Source organism: Falco rusticolus, chromosome 15 (genome assembly GCF_015220075.1).
Source record: "Falco rusticolus isolate bFalRus1 chromosome 15, bFalRus1.pri, whole genome shotgun sequence".
Lineage (NCBI taxonomy): Eukaryota > Metazoa > Chordata > Aves > Falconiformes > Falconidae > Falco > Falco rusticolus.
The window spans coordinates 19,872,210-19,892,968 of record NC_051201.1 but is presented as its reverse complement, the minus strand read 5'-3'; the positions used below and the strand labels follow the sequence as shown (position 1 = coordinate 19,892,968).

Here is a 20,759-nt window from a genome sequence, read left to right as displayed (position 1 = left end):
TGCCACGTCCTTCATCTCCCTGAGACTGAGGAGAGCAAATTCCAAAGTTGTGTGGAAATGCTGGCTGGTTTGGGGAAATACGTACTCGAGAGAGATGTATGTTTAGGGTGGCCATTGTGACTGATTACTCCTTTAGTTGTTTAATACAGCTCATAGTACCTCAAGAGGCATAAGGTGATACAGAACTTCACTGGTCATATTGAGCAGTTATATTGTCTGTGGCATGTTGGAAATGAAAACCATGCTTTTGTCCAGGCTAGTCTTTAGTCACCGAATCTCAGGCATTAGTGTTCAGTGGAGCAAAAAATTGCTTTCCTCTTAATAGGAGAAATCAGACTGGCCATACTGGTTTTGAACATTTCTAGTGAGCGGACCTGCGCTGCTTCTGTCATCTTCTGCAAGTTTTCCTTCCAAAGAAATAAAATCAAGGGGCAATTTCTTTTTCATGTTTGTGTCTGTATAGTATCTAAATACAGTATTTTTTCCCTATTTTGCTAGAAGGGGGAAAAAAAAAAAGATAGCTGCAGCTTGTGGCTGCACTGTGGCTTGCACTGTTTTTTTTTCCATCCAGCAATTTCAGTACAAGGTCACCACGTATCCATTATCAGATATGTGGAATAGCAGTTAACAGATGAACAAAGGCAAGGGCTTACTATAGGATTCTCTGTTTAAAAAGTTACCTAGCACAATAAAGGGTTATCATACTTGTAAATACTGCTGAAATGCAGTCTGTGCACCTCCCAGTAGTATTGACATGCTTTAAATTCCTCCATAGCATGGATAAGGCTGACGTTATCACTAGGGTTTGAAGACTGAAGGAGCAGAAAACTGCCCTTGGAGAGTATTGTAAATAAATGTGAAACCCTCATGGGTGTAGGATCTGAGGCACAAAGTCCAGGTGAAAATATTTCCCAAAGCTGACATGTCATGGTATGTTGTGTGTGTTCAAGCTTTGTATAGCAAACCTGTGGCTTGTTACTCTTGAGATTTCTCATGCTGTATTAGTGCCTTTAAGTCTTAAGGGAGACTTCAGAGTTGTTTGGATATTTGGTTTTCAGTGGTGCTTCAATCTTTTCATGTTTTGGTGGCAGTAAAGTTCTGTTAATCAATTTTGGCTGCATCTCGCCTCTTGATTCCCCCCCACCCCTGGTGACGTTGATGTAATGATCTTTAGTGTAGCTGCAGAGTATGCAAAATGGCAAGAGTCCAAAAGAGATTACAGAATCACACAATTGCTGAGGTTGGAAGTGACGTATAGATGTCGTTCCAGTCCAGCCTCTGGAAGCAGGGTCAGCTAGAGCAGGCTGCCAAGGACCGTGTCCAGCTGGGTCTTGAATATCTCCAAGGACGGAGACTCTGCAGCTTCTCTGGGCAGCCTATTTCAGTGTTCAGCCCCTGGAGATCTCCTTTCAGGAACCATACCTGCAACTATGCAATTGGTTTTCTGTGTTTTCTGGCAATAAATTGTAGAGGACTTTGCATAAAATCAGGCTTTGCGGCAAGAACTGCAATATCTCTGCCCGTTGAAACAGAACGTGTAGTACGGAGTTTTTGGAGTTTGTAATTTGGTTTCCATGCTTCTCTTAGCTGAAAGAAGACAGATCATTGTTACATGCTTTATGCTACAAGCAAAGAATGACCCACACCAAAGACCTAAAAGGCAGTCTAAAACTCTAATATAGTGAATTACAGTGATGTCTAGTAAGTCATGATGATTTTTTTAAACACAAGCAAGACTGGATATTGTATATGGCTATAGACAGTATGACTTTAGTCAAAGCGCCCGTGATGTGCGTTGCAAAGTGGCAGTGTATATGATGTTCATGGGTGAAGTATGTGGTCTTATTGCTAGGAGAGCTGCAATTAGAAAAGTTTAACATCTTTTTCAAGTGGCAATTCACGAGTGGCAAAGTGTGAGAGTATGCTTAAGAGTGAACCCTGTTTCTGGACTGAAAAAGAAGTGCTTTATGTGGTCGCTACTTAAGTTGTTTCTACAACATAAACCACTGCTATATATGTGCAATTCTGTACATATCTTGTTGTATTATTGATTTGTTTTGTTAAATTCTATGTGATAATCTGATAGACCGCAAGCTGTAGTTCTCAAACTTCATAATGCTAATAATGTAACAAATTGCTTAAAGGAAATGTTGAGAAATACAGTGATTTAAAATTTAGAAATACTTTGGATTGTTAAACATGCAAACATGAAAGCTCAGCTGGTCTGATGAGATTTTTAGTATTATAATTTGTGTCACTATATATAATTCTATACATAAACATATGCACAGAGATACATATATCTGTATATTAGAGCTGCCTGCCTGCAATGGTTTTTATGCTACCTTCCACCTTTCTTTCTAATAATTAATTACTGGAGGAAGTCTCTTGGGTAGGTAAAATAATTTGCAGAAGAAAGCTGAAATAGATCTCTAGTTTCTGCTTCACATGGAGATGTATGCTGGCCAGAGTGGAAATTTATTCTTGATTTCTTAAAATGAATGTGGAAAAAACCTGCACATGTAGCTAAATTTTTACAGGTTTGAGGAAAATGGATGTAAGCACGTGCTTTTATGTGCCTCAGATAAAACCTCTTTCATTTCAAACAGTGTATTTTACTGATCTGTGGAGTATATTTTCACTTTCTCTAGGACAGTTGTGTACTCGTAATAAGAGTTCTTTAAGCTCGAGGGAATACATTAAAATACATGAGCCTAGATGAGCCAAAATAACTTTTCTTTTAAGTTACCGCTGAAAGTTTTCCTTTTTAATAATGACCAAGAGATGTCACTCCAGAATAATTTTGTTTTGTTTTGGTAGGGGTTTTTTTTGGTTGTGTTTTTTTTGTTTGGGGTTTTTTTGATGTTTTTTCCAAAAGACTGATCTAGAATGCTAAGCCTTTCCAAATTCTTTTGACAGGCTTTATCCCAAATCAAGTATCATCTGTCTGTCTGGTGTCTTAAGTGTCTTAATTTTTGGCAGGACCAGGTGTGATTTGTCTTCCCGCTTAAGTCTAAAGATGGCATAGAAGTCAAAATGAGCACTTTTGATATGCTAATTTGGCAGAAACTTGATAACCTATTAACAAGTAATCACCAAAATGTTATCTCTGGGCAACTTAGTAACATGCCTGTCCCTACTACTGATTTGAAACCACATCCCCACATCCTGGCAGCCATCCTTTGTGCAAAGAATATTGATAAATCTTATAACTCATCTTCTACTTGGGAATAGATGCATGTCTAGCTTAAGTGTGGGCTGCAAGCTAAGCTTCTTTCTGCGTTTTCATGTTATGCCTTAGCGTAGCGTTCCAAACCTGGTTTAATTGCAAGGATGCCTTTCATTCTGAAGCTTTGTGAATAATTTTGTGTCTTGTCTGGTGCTGTTAGCTGTGATGGGTCAGTAAGGCTGGATGAAGCAAAACAGAGAAACTTTGTTCAGTGCTAAGGGAAAGGATCTCATTTATAAGATACACTAGGAGCTGCTGTAGGTCTGGTGAGTAAGAAGCAGCCAATTGTCTGTTATTTCCTAGAGATAAATTAAAGGGAGAATTCCCCAGAGTATCTTGGTGACAGTATGGGTGCATCTCAGTATTTCAGTACAATATCAGGCACAGATACAGTGCAGATGCAGTGGCCTTTCTCAAGGATGAGAGCTATTTTTAGTTAGGGAAATGGGAATATCCAAGCAGCCAGAGGTTTATTTTAGTGCTTTGTGCATCGTAACTCTAGAAAGAACTTAATGAAGAACCTTCTTATTTCTCTGAGATCCACAGGTTCTGTTATAGTTAAGGCAACACGAAGGGGGCTGTGCCTTTTCAGCCACTTGGGATTCATTTGCAGCAAACAGCAGCTCCTGCTGGCTCCCATCCAGCTGTGGTCTGGCGAAACATGTCTCTGCTCTCTTTGTACTCTCAGCTACATGACCAAAATCCTGTTTAGCCAGTTTTTCAAACTGGTGCTTAAACTCTGTCCTTTCCTCTCACCACCTTTTCTCTGACAATTGTTTTAGGTTTTGTGGAGGTAAATGTACAGAGCAGCTTGTTTGATTCTTCCTCTTATCTCTGTTCAGTTTTTAATCTCTGTATTGAATTATTGAACGTATTCCTTTAAATATGGAATGATTCATTAGAGCTCTGCTAGAGAGACTGATCTGGTGGAATAAGCAATAAAGGGTGGAGGGTGATGCCTCCACTGTGGCTCTTGCAGTCCAAATGAGGGCTGGTTGTAAGATGCAAACAGTGGTAATTAACACTCCTGTATAACTCTGTTGCTATGAAATGAGTAGATTAACAGGGGAGACACGGGGTTTATAAGCTTGGTGGAGGCAGTCTTAAGGTGGGGCAGCTTTGCTTGCTGCGGTGGGGGAATGCTATGGAGGACAGCATAGGTGGTTTTTATTAGCGGAGTGAAGGAGATGTGGATAGAATTTGCAAAATGACAGTTGTGGACAGGTTGTTCAACATGTGAAACAGAAAAATTAAATGTAAATCTGGCACCAGTCTTAACTTGTCCTTCGCTTGCTACATCTGGGTGTATGCTGGTTCGAAGCTGTTTTTTGAGATGCTGGCTGAAATTCCTAGTGTGAGAAAGGAGGCTGAAGATGGCTTTTCCACGGAACACTGAATTGTTTAATTGTATTTCAGTGTGGCTTTATAAACACATCTGCACTAGTTGCTTTAACTCCTTTTGATACATGTGATAGGCTGTGTCTATTGCCTGAAAGACTTAAGGGTCCAGTGTAATCTATAGCAACGAGAGCTAGTCCAAAGCTATGTTTTTCACACTTAACCTTTCCAGAATTTGGAGGCATCTCATGTAGGTGAAAGAAGCCTGTTCAGGCTCATCTCAAATATCTGTCGTCCCTCTGTGGCAGTGTTACGCTTGCTGTTTTGCCCCGTGCTCTTCTCCTAGGTGAATCTTCCCATTCACACTCTGCTACCTCATTCCTCAGTTAGCCCATGCGATAGCTGAGCTGTTTCGGATAGGAAGGATTGCCTAGATCTCCCGACTGTTCTTCCCACACTCCTTTTGCCCTCTTCTGGAGCAGTACACCCCAAAGTTTGAAAAAGGCTGGTCTTAAAATAGAAGTTTCTAAATAAGCACTCAGCAAGGCCTGGCAGCCTTGTGGCATTTTATCTTAAGGCACTTCAAGCTGCTAGCTTCTCCTAAGGAAAGTAGAGGATTGTTTTGATATGTCAATTGTCCCATTGGAAAGGAGTTAGCAATGTTGAATGTTATCACTGATGTTTAATAAATATGCAGTGCAAATACTTAGGCTCAGTTAAAAATAAAAACAGATGCTGCTTCTCATGCCTTCTTTAAACCTTAGTACACTTGAAGTATTGGGCTTATTGGTGTCCTTATGCCATATTTCACTCTTCTTGGTGTCTTCTCACCAGGGGCTTCTGAAAATAGTTGTGTTGTGTATCTGTCATCTTAGCTGTATGTTGTGTGGGAACACAGTCTGGAAAATGTGAATATTTTCAGTGCAACAGCCTTGACGTTTGGTTTTTTTTTTACCAACTTGACTTACACTGTTTGGCTTGAGCATTTCTTCCCTTGTCCAAATGTTCTTCTCTTTTTGTCTTCTAACTTGGTGAAACCTTTTGAGCTGCAGGTCTTTCACTTTACTTGGAAAGAAGGATACTGTGTACATTTGGTGGTGCTTACCTCAAATTGTATGTGTTGGATTTCTTCGTGTATCGGATCAAAACAGCTCGCCAGCTGCACTCTTTACATGAGCTCTTGTGCATCTTCAGAAGCACAGGGTACAAAGTTGAAGGCTTGGGGAGTGTTTTATTACTATTCATCAGTAAGACTCTGCTTCCTTTTGGCAAGGATCCCTGTATATCTTCTGGAGGCTAATTCCTATCATCATTTCCAATTCCTTTTTACAAATATTTGCTCTTTACTGTGCCCAAAAGTTAAAACAGAAAGTAACAAGGTGCTGCATTTAGTAAGAAGTCAGTTCTCCTCGTGTCTGTTATTGTGGTGAGAGTATTTGTTGTTGGTTTGTGACTCTGGCAGTCCCCAGAACTTCATTTCTGAAGTGGTTCCTTCTGAGTCCTCGGGAATTTTCTTCTTTTTCTGGTGTTTACACATCAGCTGAGGTATTTTGAGCACTCTCACATCTCATTTTTCTGACTTTAAATCATCCTTAAATAATGACTTGTTTTATAGCCTCAGGTTCTTCAAGATTTCAACTTGTAGTAGGAACACAGCCTGAACTAGCAGTCAGGAGGAAACTGGCTTTCTGAATCTGCAAGAGTTTGGGTTGTTTTGCATTTTTTTTTGTGTTTTGTTGGTTGGGGTTTTTTTTTTTGGGGGGGGGGGGGGGCGGGTTTTGTGTATTTTGGTGGTGTGCAAAGATCTACTTTGTAAAGGGTTTTTTGGGGGGGATATTTCACCCTTCTTGAAGGTTCAAACATCTTCTGTTTGCTATTAAAAAGAAGTTATTTATAGATATATCTGTGTATATAAATATCTGCAAATTAATCAACTTGCACATAGATGCTGATGTACGTGCCTCTCCTTACCCAGCTCTGCCCCTCAGTTCTCTGTCTTGATACGTAGTAGCCATCATTACAGCATTTCTGAGCCCAAAATGGTAGTGGGATGCTGGTTAGCTGTCCAAGCCTAGAAAAGGGCCTGAACTGAATTTGAGCAGGTAGGTTGAAATAAAGCCTGGGTAGTCGTGTCTCTGTTCCTACTAAATCATGTTCAATAAGCGATTTCTCCCTCGTGGAGCCTTACCTTTGGAGCACAGATGCTGCAACATTTGTTCACGCAGCAAACACCACGTAACTGCAGGATCAGATCATTAGAACATCATCTTTCCTGAGCAGAGATGTAACTATGTAATGTGTCACACATGTTGATTAAACAAACCGACCCTCTCTTCTTTTTCCCCCATACACAGGTTAAAAGACGGCATCAAGATGTTGTCTGAGCTTCAAGTCAACTTGTAATTTGCTCTTGAGGGTGGTTGTTTTGGAGTTGTAAGCTCTTGCTGAGAGCAGTGGATGGCTGCTGCATCCTGATGTTAATTATTGTTTTGTTTGTGAGGTGTGATGCTTTCCTGGGAGGGATTAGCACCAAGGATGAACCTTAAAATAATTATTTGTCCCCCTGAAATTTAGCTAACAAGCTACTGTTTACTGATTTGATACATGTAGGTACTACAATACGTTAGCTGACTATTATGAGCGAGGAATTTAACACCGGTATGGAGTAATAAAAGGCTAGAAACTTGTATAAGGAACATACATAACTAATGTTGAACAAGACAGATGGAGCCCTTTCCTCTTGAGAATTATTTACCTGTTGAGGGTTATCCATTCTACAGCTAGGGAATAATTTTGTTTTACCTAGTGTTTGTAACACTGCATCTCTACCAAAAACTTTCATTGGCTTGGATCTGACTTGATTATAATTTCACTTTTGAAGGTATAAACCAGAATTTGTTTGGCTTTTCTTGGCATATAACCTCTGAAACATTAGTAAATCCTCATGGGTAGCTTTTTTATTTTTGAAGTTCAAATTTAAAAAATAAAGGACATAGCCTTTTTTCACCTATGGCACCTTTGACTTTGGTTATTGCAAAATCAGTGTTGTGATTGATCTTGAAAGGTTTTTTCTTTCAAAATATTTCATAGCTTTTATTCTAGTGAGTTCAGATTTTGAGCATTACCATTTTAATACCATGACCATTCATATGAACTGATAATTCTGCCATAGCGTTCACCATACTGCTGGTGTTCTCATTTTCTATTCTGCAAATGCATATAGTTTATTTGCCTACCTTTATCAGGAGCCCAAATCTGTTCTCCACCATGTTTTTTCAAAAGCTGTTACAAAGCGCTGAATTATTTTATCTACACCCTCCTCCTGCTGCTCCCCACCCCGCCAAAAAAAAAAACCCCAAACCCCCCAAAAAACCAAAAACCAAACCAACAAACAACGCATTGCAATAATGGTAAGTGCTTGCTTTATGAAATTATCTGTATCATTCGGTACAATGAAATGTATCACTTTTATTTTTCAGTTTAGTCAGCTGGTATCCAGTGATTTGAAAGTACTTGGAAGGAGCTCTTACACACTCTGCAGTGATGGCCAGTTACTCATTAGACAAGTCCTCCACCCAGAAACATCTAAGAAGGTATGAGATCAGAACTGATGCAGAAGGACAGTACTTACTGTGTTTTAAGGATGTCAAAGAAAGTAGCTTCTGTGAGTTTGAGTCAACCTTGGGAACTACAGTGCTCCGACAATATTTAAGATGATCTCCCTGTCTCAACCCTGAGTAATAGAGGAGTAGTTCTTGGCACTTGCTCTGGGAAGTCAGCTAGAGCACTTGAGGACTCCCTGATGAGCATAATGAAGAGGAAAATTAGGAAAGACAGGATAGAGATGGGAACAATACAAGTCTTCTGAATTCTTTGTCTCAAGAAATGAAAGCAAAGGTAGAGATCTAACCTCAGCAGAGGTGATGGAGAGCTATTGCTTTGTTTAGGCTTGAGTTAAATCACACACAGGTTCTGTGCAGAGCCGTGGGTTTTTACCAAGATCTGAAATTGGTAGGAGCCGTGTGTCAATGTCCTGTACAGAGTAAAAACACAGGCAGTGACTTGTCCTGGGGAATGGCAGTGGTTCCCCATCTGCATTTCTTCAGCAGGAAGCGGTGCTGCAGCTTATTTGCTACTCCCACACAAAGCAGCAGTTTCCACTCCTTAAGTTCCTGCAAGGGCAGGCTCCCTTGCGCAGGGAGAAGGTCTCGCCTTGGCAGGGTTGAGTTAGCCTCTTAGCGGGGTCTGCAGGAGCCGCGCAGGAATGGGAGCTGCTGATATGGAAGGAGTTGACTGATCAGTTGTATTTATTTTTTTTTTTTTTTTTACCTATATAAGGCTATCGGTTCATGCTGAATTTCTACAAATATTTGCTTGGCATTTGTGTTCTGTTAAAACATAACACTGCCTTTTTATGAAAAGCGCATGTTTATGAAGGGATGAAGCAAGTAAGGAAACACGAATAAATTTAACATTCAAACATGATGATACACTTTTTTTTTTTTTTCCCCCTTGGTGGGTAATTCTTTAAATTCTTGAAACATATGGATTAAACCAAAACAAACACTGTCATGTTGTGGTAGAAATAACTGCCTATGCCAGATGAAGGAATGGATCTGATAGTGTTGAATCTCTTAATGCATTTCTTTGTCTTTTTTCTTTTTTTCTCCTTCAATACTTTTTCACTTGCAAAGTTTATTTCTCCCTGCACATTAAATGTTACTAAGCCTCAGACCTTAGCTCTTGCTATTTCTACCATTCTGAGAAGCATTATCTTGTGACTTTTCTCAATTCTTTATTTACAAAGGTGGGTGCTGTTTGGCTAGACAGAAGACAAACTTTTATATAGTAAAGCAGTTGGAGAGCTTGAGAGAAATAGTAGTGAATTAAACTAGAATTATTTGGTTTATTCATTGAAAAAAATAAGCCAAGGTGCTAGTGAATGTTTAAATGTTTGTTTAATGATGTTATATAATTGAAGTTCTTATCCAATGCACAACAGTTTGTACACTGTAACAATATTTATTTAAACTTTGTTATCATGTTTTGGTACAATTATGCTTTCCAATGTAGCCACAAAAGAGAAAATACAGTATCCTAAGTGGGGACATTTCTAAAGCAGCAAAACCTAGGTAATTCCATGCCCCCCTCTTTTTTTTCTTTCTCTCTCCATCCCCCCCCCCCCCCCCCCCCCCCCCCAGCTGCCTTCTCTAGCTGTTTTGCACAGGTCTGCCCCTCAGAAGCTATTTGGTTTTGCTCATCTAGAGATCTAATTCTGTAAGGCTATGGAATTTGAACTGTGTTACAGAGGAACTAAACTGGTCTATCATAGACAAGCTGATGACATGCAACTATGTGATTTTTGAGACTGCCTCATTCAGTCCAAAAATATTAATGGGAATTTAAAGGAATGGTGTGTGTACAAAACAAACTTTTTGCCTTCGTTGTAGAACTTCTTGCTGTCAGACTGCTTCTATTCCTTTTACGATCTGCGCAAAGAATTTCACACTTGCTACCCTAGTTCAGCCACCGTGAAAGATCAGACTATCAAGACCATGGCAGAATGTATCCTTTTGCTGCAGTTTTTACACCAAAATCAATTAAGCTTCCTTAGGTTTTATCTCTGGATGTTACAGGTTTTAGTCTTCTAAAGGAAGACATGTGTTATCAAAACTCACAGGTAAAATGGAAGGAATGTTTGCTGAAGTGTGTGTTGGGGGGAGCGGCTCTGCTTGTAATAATTCTTTCCCCCTCCTCAATTTGAGTCTAACGCTGAGTTCTAAACCATGTTTAGTAAATCCACTAAAGAAAGACATCACTTGCCCTGATACTTGATCTTAAAGGAAAGCCTTAGCTATCAGTGGGCCCTTTCAGCACCACTTGGCCTGCAAGTTTCTGCTGTTCGTAGGTAGTCATAGTTCTCTTGTATAATCCTGACTGAACTGAGTTTAAAACAAAACCAAACAAAAAAAAAAAAGCAAACCACCACAAAACCCCAGCACCCTACATCTAAATTTTAGGAGACTTGTTGTGGCTCAGCTGAATGTGGTTAAAGTTCAGTTATGTTTGAAGTGATAGGGATTTACTCAGCTTTCTTTTTTTTTTTTTTTTTTTTTTCTTCTCCAAACTGTTAACTCTGAAATGATGTAAGCTATCAATAGTTTTTAGGCTGTTGACTGTTAAAGTGAATATTAACCAGTTTATGAGCAGAGTAACAAATGTCTAATGGTCATGTGTCCCTGCTAAGACCAATAAATTTGATTACCAGTTCCGTGTTAATATCAGGAAAGCCTTATGACTTGTTTACAAATGATTGTGCAAGTCTGTTATTTTCTGTGACTGCCTGTTTAGATCTAGGCTTGGGGACAGATGAAACAGAGGAGGACTTTGGTGTGTGGCAAGTGAAAACCATGGTGGCTATCATTTTCAGCATGCTGTCTGAAAGCTGTGGTAAGTGAACTATTCATACAGAACGCAGAAATCTTTCTTTTCTGTAAGAATTGGCAGTGGTACTGTCATTCTTAACTAATCTCTGACCCTGGTTATATTTAAACTTCCTGTTTTCTTGTAGATCATGTATTTACTGAGCCTGAAACTGTGAAATACAAGTACGAAACAGGTCCTTGGTAAGTGCCCTTGTTGCTGCTGTTTACAACAAAAGATGAGTCTTGTCTGCAGCAAGGAAAGGTTGTGACTGCCTCCCCGCAGTCCCTGTGACAGTAGGTCGGTTCCTGAGAACAGCAGCAGTGGTCTAGTGTGGACAGGCTGCGGCTGGGATGTTGAATAATGTACTTTAGTCTGGCTCTTTAAAGTCAGTGGAAGTTAAACGCTCTTTGTTCTCTAGCTTCTGTTTTGCATGGCAGCGAGGCTGACTTATCTTGCCTAGTGGTGAAGAAATATTTGTGAACTTTCCCTAAGTCAACAGGGGTAATGGCTGGTGCACCCGACATGCAGCTGAACTGGTGGTGCTTCTGAAAAGTGGGCTAACGCACTGTAGCACTGTATTGCCTAGCGGGCTTAGGGGGAGAAGGAACAGCATGGTTCTTTGTTTTCAACTACGTTGCAGTAACTGGAGAATGAAACATCCAAGTAATACGTATTCGTATCTAGGAGTCCTTTGTAATCCTCTATGTTGGCTTGTTAGAATTTTCAAATAAAATTAAGTTGGTTCCTTATTACTTCACTTTGAGACAGTCTTCCTTTTTTTTTTTTTTTTTTTTTAAGGAATTGCAATGTGGTGACAACATAGTGCATCTTAGGTGTTGTATATTTAAAAGGATTATCCCCATTATCTTTCCTTTCTTTATTGAAATGAGTAACGGGATTAGAAGAATCTCAACAGCAAATATAGTCCTGGTTTAAAAGTTAAATTAGTTGCAAACTGATATTTGGTAAGATAATGGAAAACCTAGATTAAAGTTACTTTGACTTTTTTTTCTTTTTTTTTTTTCCTTTTTTTCTATGCAGTAGTAAATCTGAAACAGTGGACAGCGAGACAGTAATACGTGCCAGAGGCTTGCCATGGCAGTCTTCAGACCAAGATATTGCTCGATTTTTCAAAGGACTCAATATTGCCAAGTAAGACAATAAGAATTTGCCTTGTTTTATCACTTCATCTTTAATAGTGAATTCATTTAATTAATTTATTTATTAATGCTCATCTGCCACACCCTGAACTAGAGTCCTTGCTTCTACTGGTTTCCCCCACCCAGGCCCCTTCCCACTCTGGGGTCATAACTGAACAGGTTTGCCAGCCTCGGGTGTGCAAGGAAGCGTTTTGGAGTGTGTGAAGAAGAAAAGAGACTTGGCAATTGAAACCAGATGTACATTCATTTATTGCTAGTACCTAAAGGGAGAAACTCCTACTGCATTAATCAAGGCAGAGTCCAAAATATAACAGAAGATTACATTTTGTGCCAACTCTTCAGTATTGTTTTACCTCCTAATCAGGTCTCCAAGTGCTGTTTGGAAGAAATTTTCATATGACTGATGTGTGAGCACCTGTATAGAAATGTGTGTATATAGAGAGAAAGTGAGTTTAATTCAGCATACCTGTCACTTAATATATATTTTCAGATTCTCAACACTAAGAAATACTTTTTTTTAATTATTTTTTAGAGGTATGCGGAAATTCAAGTTTGTATCTCTGAGGTGTTAGGAAGGGCTTGCAAATTTACATCTGCAAGGAAGTTGAGAAAGTGGTGAACGGCATGAGAGCCAAGATGTCACTAAACTGGATTCTGAAGTATAGTTGTGTTACATTAAAAATGAAATTAAGTTGTGGATAGTAGCAGTTTTCTTTTACAATCTGTAAACTCCGTATTGAAGTCTGCTTTATCTACTACTCTTATGGAATTGTTTATTAAATGTATTAAAGATTCAAACTAAGTTTATTTTTGTTGGCTTCACCTTCCAGAGGTGGTGTGGCTCTTTGTCTGAACGCTCAAGGAAGAAGAAATGGGGAAGCATTAGTTCGGTTTGTCAGTTCTGAACAGAGAGATCTTGCACTGGAAAGACATAAGCATCACATGGGCAGCAGATACATTGAGGTAAAATGTAGTGACTTAAAATAAATTATTTGCAGAGCAACTTGAATATTTTAGACTGCAGTTTTAAATGAGAATAAACTGCAGTTCTGTTTTGCTCAAAATACAAACGTCTTACATATGGAAGAGTGCGTGAGTTGAATGTTGTAATTTTCACGTGTGTTTTTTCTTTTTCTCTTTAAGGTTTACAAAGCAACTGGGGAAGAATTCTTAAAAATTGCAGGAGGTAAGTGATGCTGGGTTCAGTGTGGTTACTTAAATTCATAGGGGTGTTCTAGTTCTGGTATGGGTGGTATTTTTTTTTCCTCCTTGACTGAGGACACAAATGGTTAATGAAGTAGCTTTTCCTGTTTTGCTTTCCAAGAATACTTAACCCTGTCAAGTTCTGGTTTCACATGGTTGAATTTGAGCTGTGAGCATTTGGACTGATGTTCACAGACAGGTCTTGCTGTTTGGGAGGAAGATGAGTCTTTGCAGTGGGAGCATCTGTGTGCTTTGTATAAGTTCACATTGATCTCGTCTTTGTTCCAGATTCGTTAAAATATGAAACACTTTCAGGGTAAGGGATTTTCACTTCAAAATAGATTGCTGGGAGTTAGTAATGTCTCGGGGTCTTCCGTGGGTTTGTTGTTGGCTAATTCCCTCCTGTATTGCTGCTTAATGCTTTGCTGCTTCTGTGTCCTGTGGAATCAACTGACCAGCATGACCATGTGTTGTTATCTTTCTACTAGGCACCTCCAATGAAGTGGCCCAGTTCTTATCTAAGGAGAATCAAGTTATCATCCGGATGCGAGGCCTTCCATTCACTGCTACTCAGGAGGATGTCTTAGGGTTTCTGGGGCCAGAATGCCCAGTCACAGGAGGGAAAGAGGGACTTCTTTTTGTCAAGTACCCAGATGGCAGACCCACAGGAGACGCATTTGTGTTATTTTCCTGTGAAGAATATGCACAGAATGCACTTAAAAAGCACAAAGAAATACTTGGAAAACGTTACATTGAACTCTTCAGGAGCACGGCAGCAGAAGTCCAACAGGTTGTAACTATTGGATGTGAGACTCCAGACTTAACAGTTAAAACGTTTCTTCTGACAATTGCATGCAAATATGTTGTAGACAACCATGAAAATCTATTGTAGTGAAGATACTACGTTCTAGAAAGGGCAGTATGTGCTTCCTGATTGGCATGGAAAATTGCGCAGCATTGCTTTTGTGGGTTTTTTTTTTGGTGTTTTTTTTTTCCTGCCACAGTTTTTTGGTGGCTTTTTAAACATCCCTCAGATTGTAAAGTAAAAAGCCTTGGATAATTTCCTTCTACTTCTTAAAGGCTGACTGAAATCACAAAAAGAATCCCAAAAATATACTAGATTGATAGTATTGTAGTAATGATTCTTGAAAATCTGCAGTATTGTCTTTAAATTCTGATCTCCATGTACAGCATTTCTAATATGAAATCCAAATCTGGACGCATTAAATCAACTTTTCCTGCAGCTGTTCCGTTGGAAACTGAGAATTACCAGGACGTATCTGACCTTTTGGTGAAAGGAAGTGAAATACTTGTTTTCATAAGACAATATAATTCACTTCCCCCCTGTCCTTTACCAGTTTCTATCATCACCACCTTAATCTGGTAAAACCATTTTATTTTGGCACCAGCAACTCAAGCCTGTGAGAAACATCGCATGCTGCATTTTTCTGCATGACACAGACTATTTCTACACTGATAATGCCAAAGGGAACAGTTAGGAGATTCTGGCTACAAAAACTTAATACAGTTACTGTTTCAACCAACCTATGTCACATGAGAAGCCTATTCCACAGAAGGGATGGGGCAAGGGAAGGAATATCCACACCTGTAGACCTGCCGTTTACCCTTAGTACTGTATACAGAGATCAGAACAGCCAAGGATCTGAGGTGTGTATCATGAAAACTAAGTGAAATGGTGTGGTGAGGTATTGTTTTTCCTTTGTTTCACACCCACCCACCCCTCTCTCGAGAGAATGAGACTAAATCCTCTAAGGATCAAAACCACTCTTTGCCCTCACTTTTGTTAGGGAGACCTGGATAAAACTTATATTCTACCAATATGTCATTACTTCTTCCTCTGTGATGGCAGTCCAGGGTGACCACCCTGGGTTTTTTTTGCTGCTTGAGCAAGAGATGATTTTTTAGGCTATTACAGGTTGCTTGTTTGAGTAAAGAAGAGGTAAAGCCATCTCTCCTCTACTTTGTGTTAGTACAAAGTAATTGCAATATTCTATACACAAGGGAGGGAGAAGATTTCTGGCCTGAAATGTGCCACAAGCAGATTCTTAAAAAAAGGCTTCTGTTGAGACAGGCTCTCTAGGCTGCATCATTATTGACAAAACTAAAGTTCATAACCTTTTTTTTGGTACCTCTTTCAGTGGAATGTGTCTGTTTATTTCTGATAATCATTGCTAGATATGTTTTTCAGCAGTAGGCCCAAACAGCAACTTATGTTCCCTTTGGCATTTGGGAACGAGTCAAGAGAAAATAGAATGTTGAGATCAAGATCTCCTATAGGTCTTTTTTTTTTTTTTTTTTAAACATGTTTTTTTCCTTGCCCCTCCGCCCCCTGCCCAAACCCCTGTACTTAGAGATGAGCCATCAGGTTAAAAAAAACAAGCACCCTCACTTAAAACAACGAGGTTTTATGAAGGAATTAGAGCTAGTGTTTTTACTTATTTAGTTATTTCAGGTCTTTTGAAATGACTGGGTTTAATTTACCTGAATTTTAGTAAGAACCATATGTGACAATGCAGGTTTATTAGCACAAATGGTGGGTTTTCCAGTGTTCCCTTTTGGGATATTCTAAAATGAACCGTAATCTGCTCTTAACGTCTTTTTAATGAGATTAGAAGGATCTGTTACTAGGCTTTAGCAAATTAAATTTGTTACATTTCCCCTCTTCCCTTTGGAGTTTGAAACTTTCAATTGCCCAACAGGAAACTATCCACAATAATTTGGTTTAAGAAGGTTGTGGGTGGGTGTTTGGGTTTTCCCCCCTCCCCCGATTCTGGAAGTGAATTTGTTTAAATGTGTGAAATAGTACTGTGAGAACTGATTTGTGCCCAGCCAGATGACATGTAGATCTCTATCAATGTGGGTTTTTTTGCCAACAGGTACTTAATCGATATATGTCAACACCTCTTATTCCCACTCTCCCAACTCCCATCATTCCTGTCATACCCCCGCCATACACCATTGCCACGGGCAGCATACGTGACTGTGTACGGCTCAGAGGCCTTCCTTACACTGCGGGCATCGATGACATCCTGGAATTTATGGGGGACGCCACAGGTGATATCAAGCCCCATGGAGTTCACATGGTCCTTAATCAGCAGGTAACAGCGTTTTGCAGGGCTAACTTCCCAGGTACTGAACAGGGGTAGAAGTCAGGGTAGCTTGGCTGTTCTTGGCTGTGCTTTAGGTCTTCCATCACCTTGAGAAGATACTGTGCTCTGTTTTGTCTGTCTTCATTTCTCTTCTCCTTTTACATACACACTTGCTTTTCTTTCTATAGTTGTATAAATAAGATGGGAGGATGAAACTTGTTCTTCTAATGATAGCTTTAGCCTGTCTTAAATAGTCCCGTGTATTTCAGCCGAGTGCTGGAAATACAAAAGATGGAAATGTCTCATGTTAGATGGCCTAGCTGCTCTGTCAGCTTCAGGGTTTCTGCGTGATGGTAGCTGTGTTGTTTGAGTGGTATTTGTGGGAAATACAGTTTTTCCTAACTTGATTAAAGACTTCTCAGACTTTAAAGGAAGCTGATAGTTTAAAGTTGTGTTTTGGATATATGTTAATGACATAATCATAGAGATATCTTTTCCCTGTTGTCTTGTGTTAAAAATAAACTCTAATAGCCACAGAAATATTGAGGTATTAAAGAAAAAAAAGACATATCTACTATATTTGCTTTGCCTTTTTGTTAAGAAATTTTTTAATATTCCATATTAAATATGCACATACTTTCACAGTATAATACACACAAAAACATCTCTCCAGTTGCAGAAAATCAGACCTGGAAATCAATTTATAATGTAGCTATGGACTTTACTAAAGCACGTCTAGAGCTTTATGCTGTTGTACTATTATCTGAAAGTAGTTACAGGGAAGGGAAAGCCAGACTCTTCCTAGGGCTTCACAGCAAAAGAATAAGATACAGTGTTAATAAACTGCATCAAGGAAAATTCCAATTGGGTGAAAAGGCAAAAAAACCCAAAACCACAATGAGAAATTAGTTAAGCACCTGAGTTGGGTGTCCAGAGATGCTGTGGAATCAGGAACCCCTGGAGATGCTCAGATTTCAAGTGGAGAAGGCTATGAGTGACCTGATAAAACTTAAAAGTTAGCCCTGCTTTGAACAGCGTTTGGATTAGAGGCCTCCAACCTTTGTTTCCATTAAATTATTCTCTGTTTCTTTCTGCAAAAGATGGAAGCAGTGTGTCAATTGGGTACCGGTTACGTGAGTCTTGCCTTTCTGCTCTTAAAAATAATGGTGAGTTATTAGTCATAGGTGCCAGATGAGGAAGAACAATACAGGCTTTCGGTAGGCGTTTGATCTTAGTATTTCCTGCATTTCTTGTGCTCTGGGTATGTTAGTAACAGACTGAATTATGATGATTTCCCCTCCCCCCAGGGACGACCATCAGGTGATGCTTTTATCCAAATGAAATCTGCTGACAAAGCCTTTATGGTGGCTCAAAAATGTCACAAAAAAATGATGAAGGACCGTTATGTGGAAGTATTCCAGTGTTCGGGAGAGGAGATGAACTTTGTTTTAATGGGTGGCACTTTAAATCGTAGTGGCTTATCCCCACCGCCATGTAAGTTACCATGTAAGTCTCCAATTCTTCTGCTCTCTGCTGCTAAAGGCTGATATGTGGTAGGTGCTGAAGCTTTGTGGCCTTTCACCTTTTGACTTGGGTTTTGCCATGATCAATAATCATCCATCTGTATACATGCTGAGATTGGAATTGTTCCCTTTGGGCAATGATGGGACTGATCAGAGGCATTTTTATTGTATTTTCGGTGGTGAGTACAGGGCAGCAAGGCCTTGCCAGTGAAATTGTTGCACACTGCTTTTTACGGGTGTACTGTTCTTCTGAGCTCTGCGGTAGACTTGCCTGTAGCGAAACCTACTTGGAATTAGAGGGATTTAAAAGGGGGACAAATTCTATATTCCTAGCTGTCGATGAGTGCTCTTGCTATCTTGCCTTAGAGCATTGAGAAGGTACTCTTTGGGCTTATTTTTGAAGGAAAACACCCATAGGAATGATATGTTAATAGACCACAGAGAAGCGAAGTTGGATGGATTTTTATATTTTTATTTTATTTAAGATTGCAGTGAACCTTATTGTGGACTTATAATGGAACTTTACCGTACCATTCTAACCAGTATTACTATGAAAACACTAAGCAGATACCGATGCATATTTTCTAAATAGTAAAAAGCTGCCAAATATTATTTAAAAACAGTTCGACTGCACACCAAGCCAAGCTTTATGTTCCTATACAAACCAGATATTTGTTCATCAAAATGCTAGTGATCTAGTGAGGTTTTCTTTTTACCATTTGCTACATCCTAAAAATACTTTTTAAAGCTGCATGAGGGCTTATACATTAAGACGGATGGTCAGCAGTTGCGGATGCCCACATGTAGCCGACATTTCCATGCTTTTGTCCCACAGAGTACAACTTCTGTTAGAAAGAACACAGGATGTGTTGGTGTGCTGCTTTCTCTATGCACATGGCTTTATGCTTTCTTTGAATAACTCTGAAGTTCCCTACTTTCTATTTGCATATGGGCAAGGCTGCTCAGTTCTAGAAGTCGTGAACTCTTAAGAATTGCTTGTTTTGAATGCCCTGGTTGTCATTCATGGTGATAAAGCAGGGGTCTCCAGGGGAAAGGCTAGAGAGCAGTCTTTGTACAAGTGTTCCTTAACCGTGTCCAGATGGTATTAATCATGCTGGGGTGAATAATTCCTTTCCTATAGCAGAGAGCTGCATTCTGATTGGGTGTTTTTTTGCTGTGTTCTGGTTTGGTTTTAGGTCTTTCTCCACCAGCTTACGCTGCTTTCCAAACAGCAGCTGTGATTCCAGCAGAAGCAGCGCTTTACCAGCCTCAAGCCCTCTTGCCAGCCACCAGAACTCCCCAGGCCTCTGCAGCTGCTCCACCAACTGTTACCTACTACCCAGCTCAGGCTGCTCAGCTCTATATGAATTACACAGCTTACTACCCCAGGTAACCACCAGACTTAGCTGCTTCTCTTGACGTTTCATCTCGGTGGAGCAGGCAACTGTGGGGTCATCTGTGAACAGCTTTTAAATTTCTACTTCTGGTGTAAAAATGATCCTGGGAAGCTGGTGGTCACCAGCAGAGGCAGTAGCCATTTTAACCCATTCTCTGTGGCCGTGTAATGAAGTTCAGCTTTTCTATAGGTTCTGTTTGAATCTGGCGATAATGTTAGTCTAATATTTAACAAGTGTGTTTGGCATTGGGGTGATGTCATCAGGGTGGTTCTATTTCTTGGCCAAACGAGAAGCTGTGTCAATACATGCCTCTATCCTCATCCCTTAGTTTGGTCTTGTGTGTGCGATACTGTTCCCATACTGAAAACCTCGTCATAGGTGTGTACTAGGTTTGATATATCAGCGAGACCAAAGAGCACTTTACGTGTGTAAGCAAAGCACATGATCTCTGCCTTTTCCCTTCTCACACGTGGTATCAACATGGCTCATTGAACTCTGGTACTTGGCTCTGTGAGGAAATAGCTTGTTCATTGACAGTTCCTAGGCTTGTGACACACTGGCCTGAGTACCTGGTGAATTGTGACAGGCCCTGACCAGAGATGCTACTTTTTTTTACTCACTGTTTTGTGCCTCAGAAGTACTAGATTTGGGCCCTTGCCTGTTTTTCCATACTGTGATTCCACCCCCCACCCCCTGCTTCGTGGTTTTGTTGATGATCTTAGAACAAGTCATCTGTAGCTACTTATTTTTCTCCTCCCCTGTGAAATAACAAGTGCCATTCTTTGTCTTCAACTACAAATGTTGTCGTTTTCCTTTCCCTTCCTCCTCTGAAAATAAATTGTCAGATGCTGAAGAGAAATAACGTCTGTAAAGCAGTCTACATCAGGGCTGCTTGTTTTTCTACGGGCTTATTCTCTCATCTAAATTTTGCGTTTCATCTTTTGCATATTCAGAGTACTAAAACCAGTTATTGGTTTTCATAATCATTTTGCCCTTCCTTCTCTTTCAGTCCTCCAGTATCCCCCACCACGGTGGGGTACATTGCAGCTCCTCCAGGAGCTGTAGCTGCTGCTGCCACTGCCACCCACACTCCGATTCTGCCCCAGCCTGGAGCATTAGTCCGTATGCAGGGCTTGCCATATAACACAGGAATGAAGGAGATACTCAGTTTCTTCCAGGGGTACCAGGTTAGTATGCAGTCCCTCTCCTTGATACTGTGTTTGGACCTCTGAGTAATGATCAGTGGGGATCAAACTGAGCAAGTGAGTGCTTTTGGAGGTTGCTGAACAAGTGTGCAAGCTCAATTTTGTACATTTAACGGGCAGATCAAAGTGTAATATACGATTTGCCTTCCTTCTTATATCATAAGCATG

At 40.0% G+C, this 20,759-nt stretch overlaps 1 protein-coding gene across 4 annotated transcripts in view; it reads left to right on the top strand.

The window, feature by feature from the left end:
* Positions 1-20,759, top strand: part of ESRP2 (epithelial splicing regulatory protein 2) — a 46,675-nt gene that overhangs the window by 12,569 nt on the left and 13,347 nt on the right. For all 4 annotated transcript variants that reach the window (XM_037408699.1, XM_037408696.1, XM_037408697.1 and 1 more), the window contains exons 4-15: positions 8,047-8,160; positions 10,018-10,132; positions 10,919-11,017; positions 11,139-11,193; positions 12,035-12,145; positions 12,984-13,116; positions 13,297-13,339; positions 13,845-14,146; positions 16,254-16,475; positions 17,774-17,972; positions 19,186-19,378; positions 20,396-20,573. In XM_037408699.1, coding sequence (XP_037264596.1) covers positions 8,047-8,160; positions 10,018-10,132; positions 10,919-11,017; positions 11,139-11,193; positions 12,035-12,145; positions 12,984-13,116; positions 13,297-13,339; positions 13,845-14,146; positions 16,254-16,475; positions 17,774-17,972; positions 19,186-19,378; positions 20,396-20,573 — 1,764 coding nt within the window. The remainder of the gene's footprint in view (positions 1-8,046; positions 8,161-10,017; positions 10,133-10,918; positions 11,018-11,138; positions 11,194-12,034; positions 12,146-12,983; positions 13,117-13,296; positions 13,340-13,844; positions 14,147-16,253; positions 16,476-17,773; positions 17,973-19,185; positions 19,379-20,395; positions 20,574-20,759) is intronic.